The sequence below is a fragment of the Amblyraja radiata genome, chromosome 6 (genome assembly GCF_010909765.2).
Source record: "Amblyraja radiata isolate CabotCenter1 chromosome 6, sAmbRad1.1.pri, whole genome shotgun sequence".
NCBI lineage: Eukaryota > Metazoa > Chordata > Chondrichthyes > Rajiformes > Rajidae > Amblyraja > Amblyraja radiata.
The window spans coordinates 50,809,198-50,824,513 of record NC_045961.1 but is presented as its reverse complement, the minus strand read 5'-3'; the positions used below and the strand labels follow the sequence as shown (position 1 = coordinate 50,824,513).

At 46.6% G+C, this 15,316-nt stretch overlaps 1 protein-coding gene across 1 annotated transcript; it reads left to right on the top strand.

Annotated features, from left to right (window-relative positions):
- The first annotated feature begins 426 nt into the window (after positions 1-426).
- LOC116973995 (complement C1q and tumor necrosis factor-related protein 9A-like) lies at positions 427-5,618 on the top strand. The gene is made up of 3 exons (XM_033022125.1): positions 427-629; positions 2,103-2,165; positions 4,778-5,618. The coding sequence occupies exons 1-3, from the start codon at positions 464-466 to the stop codon at positions 5,545-5,547; spliced, it is 999 nt and encodes a 332-aa protein (XP_032878016.1). The 5' UTR covers positions 427-463; the 3' UTR covers positions 5,548-5,618.
- Positions 5,619-15,316: the final 9,698 nt, after the last annotated feature.

Below are 15,316 nucleotides of genomic sequence, written 5' to 3'. Positions count from 1 at the left end.
TCCTTATGACCTTATCTTTCATTCTCAACCCCATTCTCATATCTTCTCCCCTTTGACACCCTTACTAATCAAGAACTTTTCAGTCTCAACTTTAAAAATACACAATGATTTGGCCTCCACAGCCATCTGCAGCAATGAATTCCACAGATTTACCACCGACTAAAGAAATTCCTCCTCTTCCTCAAGCAGCATGACCTGCTGACTTTCTCCAGTAGTTTATAGATGACCATTCACCCCTCATTTGGATCTGATAAATATTTTTTGCAATTCTTCTTATATTTCCATCTTAACCTACACCAAATTTCCAAGTTAAATCAATAAATGAAAAAATAATTCTGCAGTTATAACCTTTAAAAATCAAAGTCATTGGTTAGTTCTTTAGTTCTGCGGTCTGCACTGAAATTCTCTTATTGTCTTTAGATTTGTGATAACAACACTCTGATTGTGAGCATCTGAATCCAGGATGCAGGTCTGGGTGCTTCTCGTGCCAATGGCACTGGTGAATGGTGAGGTGACCAGAATGGAGTCGTGTAGAGCTGGACATCCTGGAATTCCAGGAAATCCCGGCCATAACGGCATTCCTGGAAGAGATGGGCGGGACGGCTCCAAGGGTGATAAAGGAGACACAGGTAGAGTTATCAATGTGGCTTTATTGTCACGTGCAAAGGCGCAGTGAAATTATTTTTTTACCAGCAGTCCAGTAGAGTATTGCCATAGCCAAGCACATCTCCGATTAGCAAAGTATACAGAGATCGTCCGCTGAGACCCCGTGCAAGCGGCACCAGGTTTTGGCGCTATTTTCAAAGTCCAGTCACCGCTCTAGTTGTTGTGAGTGGTGTCCGATTCAGGCAAGCTCCAGACGAGCCCCCGGCTGCTATGGGCCTTCAGCCATCACCTTCCCTTGGATGTCCCTCTCCTCACCCCGGGGGCTCCTCCCGCAGCCAACCTCAAGGGCCCAGTAGGGCAGACCCCAGTTCCCTCTTCTACTGGCCTCACTCCTCACCCATCCTCATCACCGGCTCCATCCTCCCGGTCTCTGGTTTTCGGGGAAGAGCAGAGCCAGCTCGGCGGCTATCCCCATAGACCGTGGCCCGGAGGGACTTAGTACAAGCAGGGGCCGGCGCGGGGGCTTCCCGCCAACAGGCCACGGCCCGCTGGGAGCTCCTACCACACCATAGCATTTTATTTATTGTGTGGTTAGATACAATAGACAATAGGTGCAGGAGTAGGCCATTCGGCCCTTCGAGCCAGCACCACCATTCAATGTGATCATGGCTGATCATCTCCAATCAGTACCCCTTTCCTGCCTTCTCTCCGTATCCCCTGACTCCGCTATTTTTAAGAGCCCTATCTAGCTCTCTCTTGAAAACATCCAGAGAACCGGCCTCCACCACCCTCTGAGGCAGAGAATTCCACAGACTCACCACTCTCTGTGAGAAAAAGTGTTTCCTCGTCTCCGTTCTAAATGGCTTACCCCTTATTCTTAAACTGTGGCCCCTGGTTCTGGACTCCCCCAACATCGGGAACATGTTTCCTGCCTCTAGTGTGTCCAAGCCCTTAACAATCTTATATGTTTCAATGAGATACCCTCTCATCCTAAACTCCAGAGTGTACAAGCCCAGCTGCTCCATTCTCTCAGCATGAGATTTTCACTATTCCTTTATAAATAACCTTTCATATCTAAATCCTCATGAAAGGGCAGGATTACTGGGGTCATGGATTGTGAGGAAATGCTGTCAAAGTATACTGGGGGTTATAGATCTCATTACAGAAATGGACAGAAACATGGCAGGTGGGGTCTAGCAGAGCAAGTGTGAGGTGCTGCACTGGGAGGTCGAATGTAAGAGGAAAATATACAGTTGACGGCATAACCCTGAACAGCATTGGTGCAAATAGGGATCTCGGGGACCAAATCCATACTCCCTGAAAGCGGCAACACAAATAGACAGAGTGGTGAACAAGACATACGGTCTGTCATGGGTCAGGGCATTGAGTCGAAGCAACATGAAGTCCATGTTCATGCAGGCTGCATAGAATTCTACATCTTTTAACTTGTATAAAGAGATTGTAGTAAAATAATTCTCACAGACTTCTTTAAATAGGCGAGGTTGGGAAATTTGGACCCAGAGGACCCGAGGGATCTAAAGGCGAACCTGCAACACCAGGTAAGAGGCATTTTCCATTCAATTGCTCACCGGGTCTGCCTGTGTTTCTAAAGTCTGGGCAGGTGGCTTAGTTTTTTAAGTTTTAGAGATACAACATGGAAACAGGCCCTTCGGCCCACCGAGTCCATGTGGACTAGTGATCACTCCGTACACCGGCACTATCATGTACACTTAGGGACAATATACAGAAGCCAATTAACCTACAAACCTGCACGTCTTTGGAATGTTGGAGGAATCCGGAGCACCTGGAGAAAACCCACACGGTCACAGGGAGAACATGCAAACTACGTACAGACAGCATCCAAAGTCGGGATCGAACCCGGGTCACCGGCGCTGTCAGGCAGCAACCCTGCTACTACCCCACTGTGCCTTGTTGAACTGAATGTATTCTTATGAACGTACCATCACTGTTTGAATTCAACTCTCGCCAGCATGTTAATAACAGCCTTGATTCATAAATGTTTGGCTTTTCCTGTTTGAGAGGGAATAGAACAATTTAAATATTGTCCCTACAATATCGTGCTATAGAAACTAATCTAAACCGAAGCCAAACACACACATTAAAATATATATGTAGGAAGGAACTACTGATGCTGGTTTACACCGAAGATAGTTACAAAATACTGGAGTACCTCAGCGGGTCAGGCAGCATCTCTAGAGAAAAGAAATGGGTGATGTTTCGGGTTTAGACCCGAAATGTCATCTATTCTTTTCCTCCAGAGATACTCTCTGACCCATTGAGGCACTCCAGCATTTTATGTCCACATTCAAATATATATATATTTTTTTCTGATTAAAGCCTAGACTATAAAACCTGGTTTATTTATCATTGTTACTTTTTTGCATATCTTTCATTCATTGTTCTTTATCTCTCTACATCATCACCTTGTTTCCCCTTTCCCTGACTAATCTGAAGGTCTCGACCCGAAACGTCACCCATTCCTTCTCTCCAAAGATGCTGCCTGTCCCACTGAGTTATTCCAGCTTTCTGCGTCTATCCGTTCTAAACCAGCATCTGCAGTTCCTTCCTACACAAGCCGTGTAAACAAATGACCTGTCAGAGTATGTCTATAAACAGCAAGAGTGGCATCCAGCAGGAAAGATAATCAAGAACAGTAACTCTAAATGATTTTGCCCCTTCTCTTAACAGATTGATTGAGAGAAAAAAAACACATGGATTTTCTGTTTTCTTATTTCACAAAGCATTTAGAACTGCAGTCTGAAGAATGGTCCTAACCCGAAATGTCACCCATCCTTTTTCTCCAGGAATGCTGCCTGACCTGCTGAGTCACTCCAACACTTTGCAACAGCATCTGCAGTTCCTCCCTACACGCAGAACAGTACAACACAGGACCAGGCCCTTAGACGCACAATGTCTGGGCCGAACATGAAAAGATAAACTAATTGCCTGCACATGATCCATATTCCTCCATTTCCTGTATATCCATGTGCCTCTCGAAAAGCCTCTCAAATGGCACTATTGTATCTGCTTCCACCACCACCACTGGCAGCGTGTTCCAGGCACCCACCACCCTCTGTGTAAAACAAACTTGCTGCACACATCTCCTTTAAACTTTGCGAATCTTACCTTAAAGTAGATAGACACAAAATACTGGAGTAACTCAGCGGGTCAGGCAGCATCTCTGGTGAAAAGGAATAGGTGATATTTTGGGCAGAACTCTTCTTCAGACTGAAAGATAGAGGAAGGTGGGGTGGAGTGGGAGAAAGCTGTACCATAATGCTGTACCCTCTGGTTTTTGACATTTCCACGCTGGGAAAAAGATTTTGATTGTTTGTTCAACCTATGCCACTCATAATTTTCCGAACCTCTATTATGTCTCCTCTCAGCCTCCGAAGTTCCACAGTAAACAAGGCACGTTTGTCCAACCTCTCCTTATAGATAATACCCTCTGATCCAGGCAACAACTTTGTGAATTTCCTCTGCACCCTTTGCAAAGTTTCCACATCCTTCCTGTAATGGAGTGATAAAAACTGCACACAATACTCCAAATGTGGCTTAACCAAAGTCCTCAAAAGTTGTAACATGCTTTCCTGCATCTTATACTCAATGCCCCGACAGATGAAGGCAAGCGTGGCATATGCCTTCATATTGAAAAATTGATTGGAAAAATACAGCATGAAAATAGGTCCTTTGTCCCACCGAATCCACACTGACCATTGATTACTAGTTCTATGTTATCCCACATTCTCACCCACTCCTTAGAAGCTCGGGGCAATTTACATAGGCCACTTAATTTACAAACCCACAGGTCTTTGGGATGTGGTGGAAATCCGGAGCACCCGGAGGAACCAGGGAGAATGTGCAAACTCCACACAGACAGCACTCAAGGTCAGGATCGAACCCGGGTCACTGGCGCTGGGAGGCAGCAGCTCTACCAGTGTGACGCCCCGTGTATCACAGGTGTCCAATTGTGTTTATACACTGTGCATCAATATTTCTTCACCAATTAGTCTGAAAATGGTTCTAACGTGAAATGTCACTAATCCATGTTCTCCAGCGAGGCTGCCTGACCCACTGAGTTATTCCAACACTTTGCGTTCTTTTGTGTAAACCAGTATCTGGAGTTCCTTGTTTCTTCTTGTGATTTCAGGCCCCCCTGGTGCAGCAGGTACAAAAGGAAGACGAGGGGAACAAGGTACTAAAGGAATACCAGGCAAAATGGGACCAAAGGGAATTCCTGGACCATTCGGACACAAGGGACAAAAGGGGGAAGTAGCACTGCAAGGGGAGCAGGGGGTCAAAGGAGACTCAGGACCTCTAGGTCCAAAAGGGGAAAAGGGAGCTGTGGGACTGCAGGGAAAGATTGGACCACCTGGTGCCAGGGGACCTCCAGGTTTCCCAGGTGTAAGAGGAGACCTAGGTGCCGATGGTCCATCAGGGCTTCCCGGAATTCAGGGTATAAAGGGAGGCAGAGGGGATCGTGGGGAGAAAGGGAACACTGGGGAGAATGCAGTGATACGGAACAGTGCTTTTAGCGTAGGGTTGACGGAAATATCCAAGATGCCTCGTTCGGGTGCCCCAATTAAATTTGAAAAGATCTTGTACAACAGCCAACGTCACTATGACCCCACCACTGGGAGATTTACATGTCAGCACCCGGGGGTTTATTACTTTGTCTACCACATCACTGTCTACGTCAAACATATGAGGGTGGCCTTGTACAAAAACGGTGTTCAGACCCTCAATACCTTTGATAGTTACCAGAATAGTGAGGACCAAGCCTCCGGAGGTACTCTGTTGCAGCTGCAACATGGGGACCAAGTGTGGCTTCAAGTAATTGGTGGTGATTCGTTCAATGGGCTGTATGCAGATCCCAATGATGACACCGTCTTTACAGGCTTTCTGCTGTTTACTGAGTGAAGTGGTTCACATAATCATAGTCATACAGCACGGAAACAGGCCCCTCGGCCCAACATGCCCATGCTGACCAAATGCCCCATCTACACTAGTCCCACCTGTCCTCATTTTGCCTATATCCCTCTATACCTGCATATCCCTCTATATCTACTGACTAGTTAGCACGCAACAAAAAAAAGTTCACTGTACCTTGGTACACATGACTATAAATTAAACTAACCTACCTTTCCTATCCATGGTCCTGTTTCATTGAAGATACACTTGGTTTTTTTAAGTAGAGCATAGAATTTAGAAGAGTACAGCACAAGAACAGGTCTTGCTTGAAGAAAGGTCCCGATCCAAAATGTCACCTATCCATGTTCTGCAAAGATGCTGCTGGAACCACTGAGTATGGGTATATGGAATGAGTTGCCAGAGGAGTTAGTTAGTTGGGATATTGCCTCCAGCAACTCCATGGTCTGCTGCAGGAGAGGGACGTCGGTTCGGGGGCTGAGCTGGTCGAGGGCGACGGAGGAGGCTCTGTAGCAGCCTGTGGTTTACCTGGATCGGGAACAAACCAGTGCATCGAGCGCATGGACCCGAGTTTGGACTTTTTGTAAATGGCACAAAATTACGGCGACTCGTGCCTGCATGATTGATGCAAAAAGAATTTCACATGTGACAATAAAGCACCATTGCAGCCACTCAGACACGTAGGTGAATGGGACCGGTTTAGAAGGATATGGTCCACCAAATGGGGGTAAATGGAAATAGCTTAGATGACACATCTTGGTTGGGCCTGTAATAAACAACATTTAAAATGTTTGTCATTCTATCTTGACAGGTCTTATCAATGCAACTATTTTTCTAACATTTCAAAGTCCTATCCAATTATTTTACATATTAAAGAATAGTTTATCTTAAGCATGCTGCGAACCTTCATGAGAATAATCTGACTTGCTTCTCTTGACCCTTCTGTCACAGTAGATTATTGACCAGTATTTCAGACTATGCTGTACACATGGGTAATAATTACAAAGGTTTTCCATCTCAATGACATCACAAACAACCACATCGGAAACAAGTTGAGCTTAGCATCTGTTTTAGTTGTAATATTTGTAATAAGTAATTTTTTAACTGTTTAAAATAATTATATTATTTTAAATCTTTTAACTGTTTTACTAGTTCCATTAAAACAGGGCAAGAAACTATTCCCCTCTCTTTCTATAGAACTACAAAAATTTAATCAAAACAACCACAGTATTAAAAAGATTTGTTTTTGATGTCTAAGAAAATTGGCACATTTACAAATATACAATAGTAGAACACTGGTCAAATAGCACATGTGGGCAATTGAAGGGCTGTAAACAGTGCACAGTGAGATATGCTCCCTATTTCCCCCCCACCCCCACCCCACCTCCGTCCCACCAGCTTCAGAATAATCACTACCACTCCACAATGTTGTTCGTCAATAATTGATTGCAGCAGTTGTACAAATTTAATAACCAGAACGAACATTTTCACTTTGCTGTGTTGACCATCCGAATGGGGTTGGCATTCAGCATACTCATTTCACAACAGCATTCTATGTAAAGCAGTTCTAACACAGTGAAATACTCCAACGTGCTTTATAGAATAATTGCCAAATGATAGAAAAAACATGAAGATATTCCAGGGTGAATATGGTCTATCATCTGGCTTCTAAGTAGGGTAGAAAGATAGAGGAGCTGACAAACAGGGTATCACAAATACCACAACACAGCACAGTGTACCATACTGCACCATACCACAGTGTACTGTACCACCCTGCATCAAAGTGTACTACACCACATCACAGTGTACCATATTGCACCATACCACAGTGTACTGTACCACCCTGCATCACAGTGAACTACAGCACATCACAGTGTACCATACTACACCATACCACAGTGTACTGTACCACCCTGCATCACAGTGTACTACACCACATCACAGTGTACCATACTGCAACATACCACAGCGCACTGTACCACCCTGCACTGTAGTGAACTACACTGCTCCATACCACAACACACTACATTATTACCGCATTGTATGATGCTGTAACACACTGTACAATAGCACCTCATACCACACTACTGCACCGTCCCCCACTGTACAACAGCAACTGCATCACACCGTACAGCACTGTATGGCACTGTACCACCCTGTACAACAGCACACTATACCTCAACATACCGCACTGCACTACACTGCTCTGTACCATACTGCACCACACCGTACCACATCATACCGCAGTGTACCACATAGCTCCCTACCACAGCACACTGTGCTGGCCTCCATGCTCTGGTTGACCACTTTAAACATTTAAAAACATTTTTATAATGCAATAAGCTTTTATTCAAAACAAACCAAAATACAGATTTTACTTCGGAGTCACGTGAGTGACTACGTGAAGACCCCGTCCAGCACGCATGCGCGACATGAGCGTTCACGCAGTGCAACAGCGACGAACGGGAGTACGGGCGCTCCCGCTACAAGCTTGAAAGAACGGACCGTCAGGTAAGTACTTACCCACAGGTTCGAATTGACAAACTTTGCTCTTCTTTGTGCACCAGATTGAAAGCTGGAAAGAGCAAAGCAGCTCAGGGAAAAACTGCCCCCGTTCGACTCCAGGAAAGGAGCGTTCCGTCAGTGGGGGGGGGGGGGGGGGGTGGGGCGAGAGGCGGCACCTGGACCGCACACGCTGCGGTCCACAGACACAGGTACTGAGCCGAGCCCAGTCCGCTAGCGCTGCCTGACCAACAGCAGCGGACTGGAGGCAAATCAAGACTCAGACCGGCCGGTAATCCCTCATACTCCGACAAGGAGACTCGCCGCGACAACGACAGAGGCAGCCGCCTGAGCAAAGTTGGCGACCAATCACAGCGGGCTGGAGACAGACACACGGAAGACGGACAGGCCGGCTCATTCAGCAGAGCCAGCACTGCAAACTACCGCCCGAGAGCGAGAAAGTGTCTGTTTTTCAAGCCTTAGGGAAGGGTCATGGAGTAAAAACTCCAGCGAGACTTGCCTCGGGAGCTGGGGCAAGCTCGCCAAGGGAGCACAAACACTCCCGCTCCAGTGCACTAACAGCACTGGCCATCGCATCTCCCTCATCAGAGAGGATCGTTGGCGACCAGAGCTGGGCTGGTCAAGAAGAGGGGTCACTGGCTGAACAACATCGGGAGTATGCTTGAGGTACAGGACCAGGAAGAGCTGCTGGGTGTGAGATACCGCTACGTGGCTACACCACGAGCGAGATGGCTGTTACAGCCTAATCTGGCGGCCAGCTTACTACCTGTCCTTTAAAACCTCTCCAAGACAGGTAGTCATGAGGCGTTGGACTTTATCACGCCTCCCCAAAATTGCATTTGCTCAAAGTGCCTACCATTACTGGGGGTACATTGAGCAGGGCATTTAAAACCCAAACTTAAAATTGCAATATTGATACCCCTGATGTCGGCTATCATTTCGCATGCTCATTCCAGAGGGGCAGGGTAGAATGGCAAAACACCCTGACCCTACTGTACAACACAGTATGTGATCCGCAACCTCTGGAAGGAAGTCATAAAACCTGCCCTCAACCTAAAAAATTCACAGGACTGTGAGAACGCCGACCTCAGAACCACAGATCCTGCTATCTGGCAAAGTTACCAAATCAAGCCTAAAAACTGGACGAAGTATCCAAGATATTCGGCCTCATGATGACCTGGAATGAGCAAACCACACAAAACCAGACAGCAGTACCTCCATGCATCCACCAGTAGGCATCTACTTCATGGTACTGGTGAAAGCTCGGGGCCCGCATGCCATCCCCGCAAGTCTTTCAGGACAGGGCCCAGAGCGGGCCCCATGGAAAATGCGCCACCCCCCAACAACACCACCCCGACAGACAAGGAACCAGAAACCAAAGGATGAACACCACCAAAACAACAGTGGAGGTAGGTGAGTCTGGTTTCCACCATCACATTAAGGTGTGAGAATTCTGCTAACAGGGGGGGAGGGGGGGGGGGGGGGGGGGAACTACACCAGTTAATGAAACTATCACACTTGGTAGTTATATACCGAAAAGTATTCAAGGATAAGTTGAATTTAAGGAAAATTACCACCAATTCAGCATGCACCTCAAAGGGGGTTCACCCTCTCACTAAAAAGAGAACATGAGGGACAAGCTGAACTGGAGAAGTTACATACAAAGGGATCATAAAGAAGTCTAAATATGAACCTTTGGAATTCGTGTTAAATTTACTAAAACCAAATAAAATGGTGAATGTCGCACCATCATTGACTTAACCACATTGAATACTTTCGTCAGGTATACACACGTTAATGGGAAACGTTTGCAACTGCCAAACAATGGATTCCTAGGATACTTTATGGTAAGCATCGAATAATAGACGCATACTGTTCAAATGCCCATCCATAAGATCATCGAAGATACCTAAAAAGTTACCTGGATGAGGTAACAATGGCAGCACAAATTATAGATTAATGGGCTAATATGAGCCAAAACTGTTTCTAAGAAATTTAAATCAGCCCTGACACTTAAGGAACATGTTGTCATGGCATATCTCGATGATATTAACAAATAGACAAAACCATGGAGTTAGCTAATTCAGCAGCATTAGCTACTCAAAACAAATTAAATGGTAACAACCAACCGACCATTCAACTAAGTGGCAAGACTAATTGGGAACAGTAGCAGCATTATCAGCTACTCAACTTGGACCTCTACATTGGAGCAAAGGTGCTAGTGGTTAATCAACGTACAGGTCACTTTGACTGATCCATGAAATTGCATTTTATCAGACCTATAATGATGGAAAGAGAACATTGTAGTACCAGTTCCATCATTTGTCAATAAACCCATATCCAGAACAGGTGGCAGATGGACTAATCTAGAGTCATCACTACCACAGACACTGCACATAAAATCTAGTTGGAAATGTTGGGTGCGTTCTATGGGTTAACTAGCATATTGTTCAAAAATGCACCATTTTGTATGTTCGTTTACAATTTGACATATCACAATGGTGGCCTATACTAACCACATGGGCTGGATAAAATCGATATCTTATAACAATTTGATCAATACAATCTGGTAATGGTGTGTCGACAAACATATCAGCAACTTACCTACTAGGTAAGCTAAATACTGTGGCAGACATGTTAAACCCCAAAGTATTTGCTAAAACTACAAAGCAATATGGAACACTAGATATCGATTTCTTTGCTTTCCGACTTAATCACCACGTACTGATATATGTCGCTTGGGAGCCAGACCTTGAGGCAGCAGCAATAGATACATTTCCTCTGAACTGGGGGGGGGAACTAATGACTATGTTTTTCCCCTTTTTCTGCCTCATCAGTTAAGTACTACGCAAAATACAGATGAACTTTACTTCTAACGTTGGTAGTACCGACTGGTCTACACAGCCATGGTTCCCAGTGGTCCTTGACAGGGTCATTGAAACCCATGACCATTTCCAGCAGACCAGGTTTCACTGATCCACCCTGTATCAGAAGAAAGTCACCCATGCCATGACATAATAAGCACTGGGTTGCAAATTCCAAAAAGACCTTCTGATGAACCTGGGACTGTCAAATAGGACCATGGACACGACGACAGCATCTCACCGACTTCCATATCTCTCCAGTATAAGAAAGTGGGAACATACTGCTCAAGAACAGAAACCTACTATCAACCACCATATCTATGTATCAGAGTTCCTGGCCAACCTTCACCACAATGAAGGTCTGAACTATAGCACTATCATATGCACTAGAAATGCACTGTCAGTCTATCTAAGATAGACACCAAGGGGAACAGGCCATAGGACCTCGTCCACTGGTGGCCAAATTAAGAGAGGTACCTTCTATTCAAAACCCTAGACCTAGATATATCAAGATCTGGGATGTCAACGTTGTCCTGACGTATCTAGGGATGGCCACCAGCCAGATCCTTACTCTGAAGATAGCTACCCTGTATACGGCCATGCTGATGGCTTAGACTCAGCGTAGGGTCCAGGCCTTATAGAATAGAATGCAATTTATTGTCATTCAAACCTAGGTTTGAACGAAATATCATTTCTACAGTTTTTTACATTACAAAACAATCCAAGACCCACAGACCCACTCAGACTGGACAACATGGTCATAACACCAGACCAAATAACATTCATCATTCAGGAGCTGGTAAAACAGAGTAAACCAGTAACTTCAGGACGTATTATGGAATTCCGGGCGTACCCACCTGACCATCGTTATGTGTCATGACTCACCTTCTACAATAACAACACAACCTAAAATTCCCGAGGGAGACGACAAGCACAATGGGTCAGCCACTAGTAAGCCACTGGGTCAGGGTACCGAGCCAAACCATCTCTAGATGGCTCAAACAGGTATTGGGAGCTGCTGGAGTGGATACCGATATTACACATCTCACCCCACCAGAGCAGCATCCATGTCGGCGGCTAAACACGGATGTGCCATTGGACCTACCCTGATAACAGCAGGATGGTCCATGGAAATAATTTTTTAATATTCTACAACTAGCCATTATAAAACCTGTTTCAATTGCAGAGAGAATTTTAGACGCTGCAAAAAATATAGAATTTAAGCCCGGGGGAGCGTTAATTTTTTTGTTATTATTGTCAAGTAATACCATTGTTGTTTTGCAAACAGGTTCATGTATGATTACGATAACATACTTCCTCCCTTGGATGACCGGCAGTGAGTGAAGTATGGACTGTTACACGGTTTGAAATCACAGAGCTTTAAAATCTTCACGTAGTCACTCACGTGACTCCAAAGTAAAATAGTAAGATTAAACGAGAACTTACCAGTTCGAAGTTTGATCTGTATTTTATGAGGAGTTACGATGAGGGATTACGTGCCCTCCGCTCCCACCCTAAATTATAGAGATCAACTGGTAACTTAGTTCTCCTTATCTTTACTATGTTTATTTCAATTACTGTGTTGTTTCTGTGATTCCACACCGCTGCTTTGAAGTATGTCGCGCATGCGTGCTGGACGGGGTCTTCACGTAATCCCTCATCGTAACTCCTCATAAAATACAGATCAAACTTCGAACTGGTAAGTTCTCGATAAATCTTACTAGTAGTCACACGATCAAAGGCTGCCCATATTGGCAGTGTACAAAGTTATCAAATTAAACTATCGCCAACTTTATCAATAATACACTCAACCTCCTGCGGTGACCAGCGTTCATGGAAGACCTCCAGAGTCCCCGTGGACACCGAGTATTCCTTCTCCAGGGACACGCGAGCACGGGCGTAGGCAGCCGACTCTGGTGAGACCATCGACTCCTGGACCCGCGAATGGCCATCTTGGCGGGGCCCAGGAGCAAGTTGACAGAGTCCCCGTGGTTGGAGCGTCGATCCCAGGCACCCGCCACCCATGTGATCAAAGATCAGGAGTGTGGGGCTAAAGTGCAGCCAAAACTTGAGGAGTAGCCCCTTCCGATAGACGAACCGGGACTGCAAACTCTCACCCTCCATACACATTTGGAACACGGGCTCTTTCTCTCAGCAGAAGTGATGGTTGGCTGACAAGTCCGTGAACCGACTTAAATATCTGTTGGACGACACAGCTCTGTGCAACACTCTCCATCCCAGGTCCCAGATACAAAGGGGGATGACTCCCTGATAGAGAGACCGCCACTGTTGACCGCTCCCGCCGTCAGGTGGTGACACGGACCGCCAGGGCGTGTCCGGACGGAAGACGAGGAAGTGTAGAGTGTGCAGGAGCAGCCTGTACAGTACGCGTCCCTTTGTGGCATGGAACGGCACGCTGGACATATCGGAAAGGTGGCTCATGTTGCCTGGGGCCGGCTTGGTTGACCACCTTGGTCCCATCAGCCACCTTTGCTGGGATCATCCAGAGGAAGTTGGTCGACTTCTTCTGGGGCAACGGAAAGCACTGCAGCGGTCCTGAGTGTCACGATCGAGGAGGGCGGTCAGTCGCTGGTGTACATTCGCACCCAGCTGGCGGCTCTCCACCTCAGGACCCTGCAGAGATACCCGTACTCTGAGCATCCTCCCAGGTGGCACGTGTGGTGGACATTAGCCGTGCTCTCCTGCAGAGGATGCCCGACCTCTATCGGGATCTGCTGAGAGTCTGGAACTTGGTTGCTGCCGACCGGCCTTGTCCCGTCCCACTGGGTGTCGGGGAAGCTCGAACGTGTGGAGTACTTGCGGCTAAGCAAACCCCCCCCCCCCCCCCCCCAGCCGGAAGTACTCGTCGTACCCAGGCTCCATAATCCTTCCCGGGAGCCGGTCCCACACATGAGCCGCCTTTCCTCGACATCCTTCATCCCCCTCCGAGACGCAGGGAGGAGTGTCCTGTACGGGCTCCTCCTCCACCCCCTGCACTTCCTCGCCCTGGTCCACTGTCCGGACACAAAGTGACAGTCGGTGTTGCCTTCATCGCGAGGGGACCCCCCCGGTGGGATTCTCCCCCTCTACATTGGGGACCTGGGGTGGAGGGTGTTGCACCGAGGAGTCCCCTGCAACCTGTTTCTCTCGCGGTTCACAGACTCGCAGCCGCCTGCCACTTCTGCAGGCTGGAAGAGTCTGTGTAGCATGTGTATATGGAGTGCGAGAGGCTGCAGCCACTGTTCCAATATCTAAAGGGACTTTCCGACTTAATCACCACGTACTGATATATGTCGCTTGGGAGCCAGACCTTGAGGCAGCAGCAATAGATACATTTCCTCTGAACTGAGGGGGGGGGGGGGGGGGGGGGACCAATGACTATGTTTTTCCCCTTTTTCTGCCTCATCAGTTAAGTACTACGCAAAATACAGATGAACTTTACTTCTAACGTAGGTAGTACCGACTGGTCTACACAGCCATGGTTCCCAGTGGTCCTTGACAGGGTCATTGAAACCCATGACCATTTCCAGCGGACCAGTTTCACTGATCCACCCTGTATCAGAAGAAAGTCACCCATGCCATGACATAATAAGCACTGGGTTGCAAATTCCAAAAAGACCTTCTGATGAACCTGGGACTGTCAAATAGGACCATGGACACGGCGACAGCATCTCACCGACTTCCATATCTCTCCAGTATAAGAAAGTGGGAACATACTGCTCAAGAACAGAAACCTACTATCAACCACCATATCTATGTATCAGAGTTCCTGGCCAACCTTCACCACAATGAAGGTCTGAACTATAGCACTATCATATGCACTAGAAATGCACTGTCAGTCTATCTAAGATAGACACCAAGGGGAACAGGCCATAGGACCTCGTCCACTGGTGGCCAAATTAAGAGAGGTACCTTCTATTCAAAACCCTAGACCTAGATATATCAAGATCTGGGATGTCAACGTTGTCCTGACGTATCTAGGGATGGCCACCAGCCAGATCCTTACTCTGAAGATAGCTACCCTGTATACGGCCATGCTGATGGCTTAGACTCAGCGTAGGGTCCAGGCCTTATAGAATAGAATGCAATTTATTGTCATTCAAACCTAGGTTTGAACGAAATATCATTTCTACAGTTTTTTACATTACAAAACAATCCAAGACCCACAGACCCACTCAGACTGGACAACATGGTCATAACACCAGACCAAATAACATTCATCATTCAGGAGCTGGTAAAACAGAGTAAACCAGTAACTTCAGGACGTATTATGGAATTCCGGGCGTACCCACCTGACCATCGTTATGTGTCATGACTCACCTTCTACAATAACAACACAACCTAAAATTCCTGAGGGAGACGACAAGCACAAT

Coding starts and splice junctions, on each gene's coding strand:
- LOC116973995 (XM_033022125.1), top strand. CDS start 464: ATGCAGGTCTGGGTGCTTCTCGTGCCAATGGCACTGGTGAATGGTGAG. Junction 630..2,102: donor GGGTGATAAAGGAGACACAG/GTAGAGTTATCA, acceptor TTCTTTAAATAG/GCGAGGTTGGGAAATTTGGA. Junction 2,166..4,777: donor AGGCGAACCTGCAACACCAG/GTAAGAGGCATT, acceptor TTGTGATTTCAG/GCCCCCCTGGTGCAGCAGGT.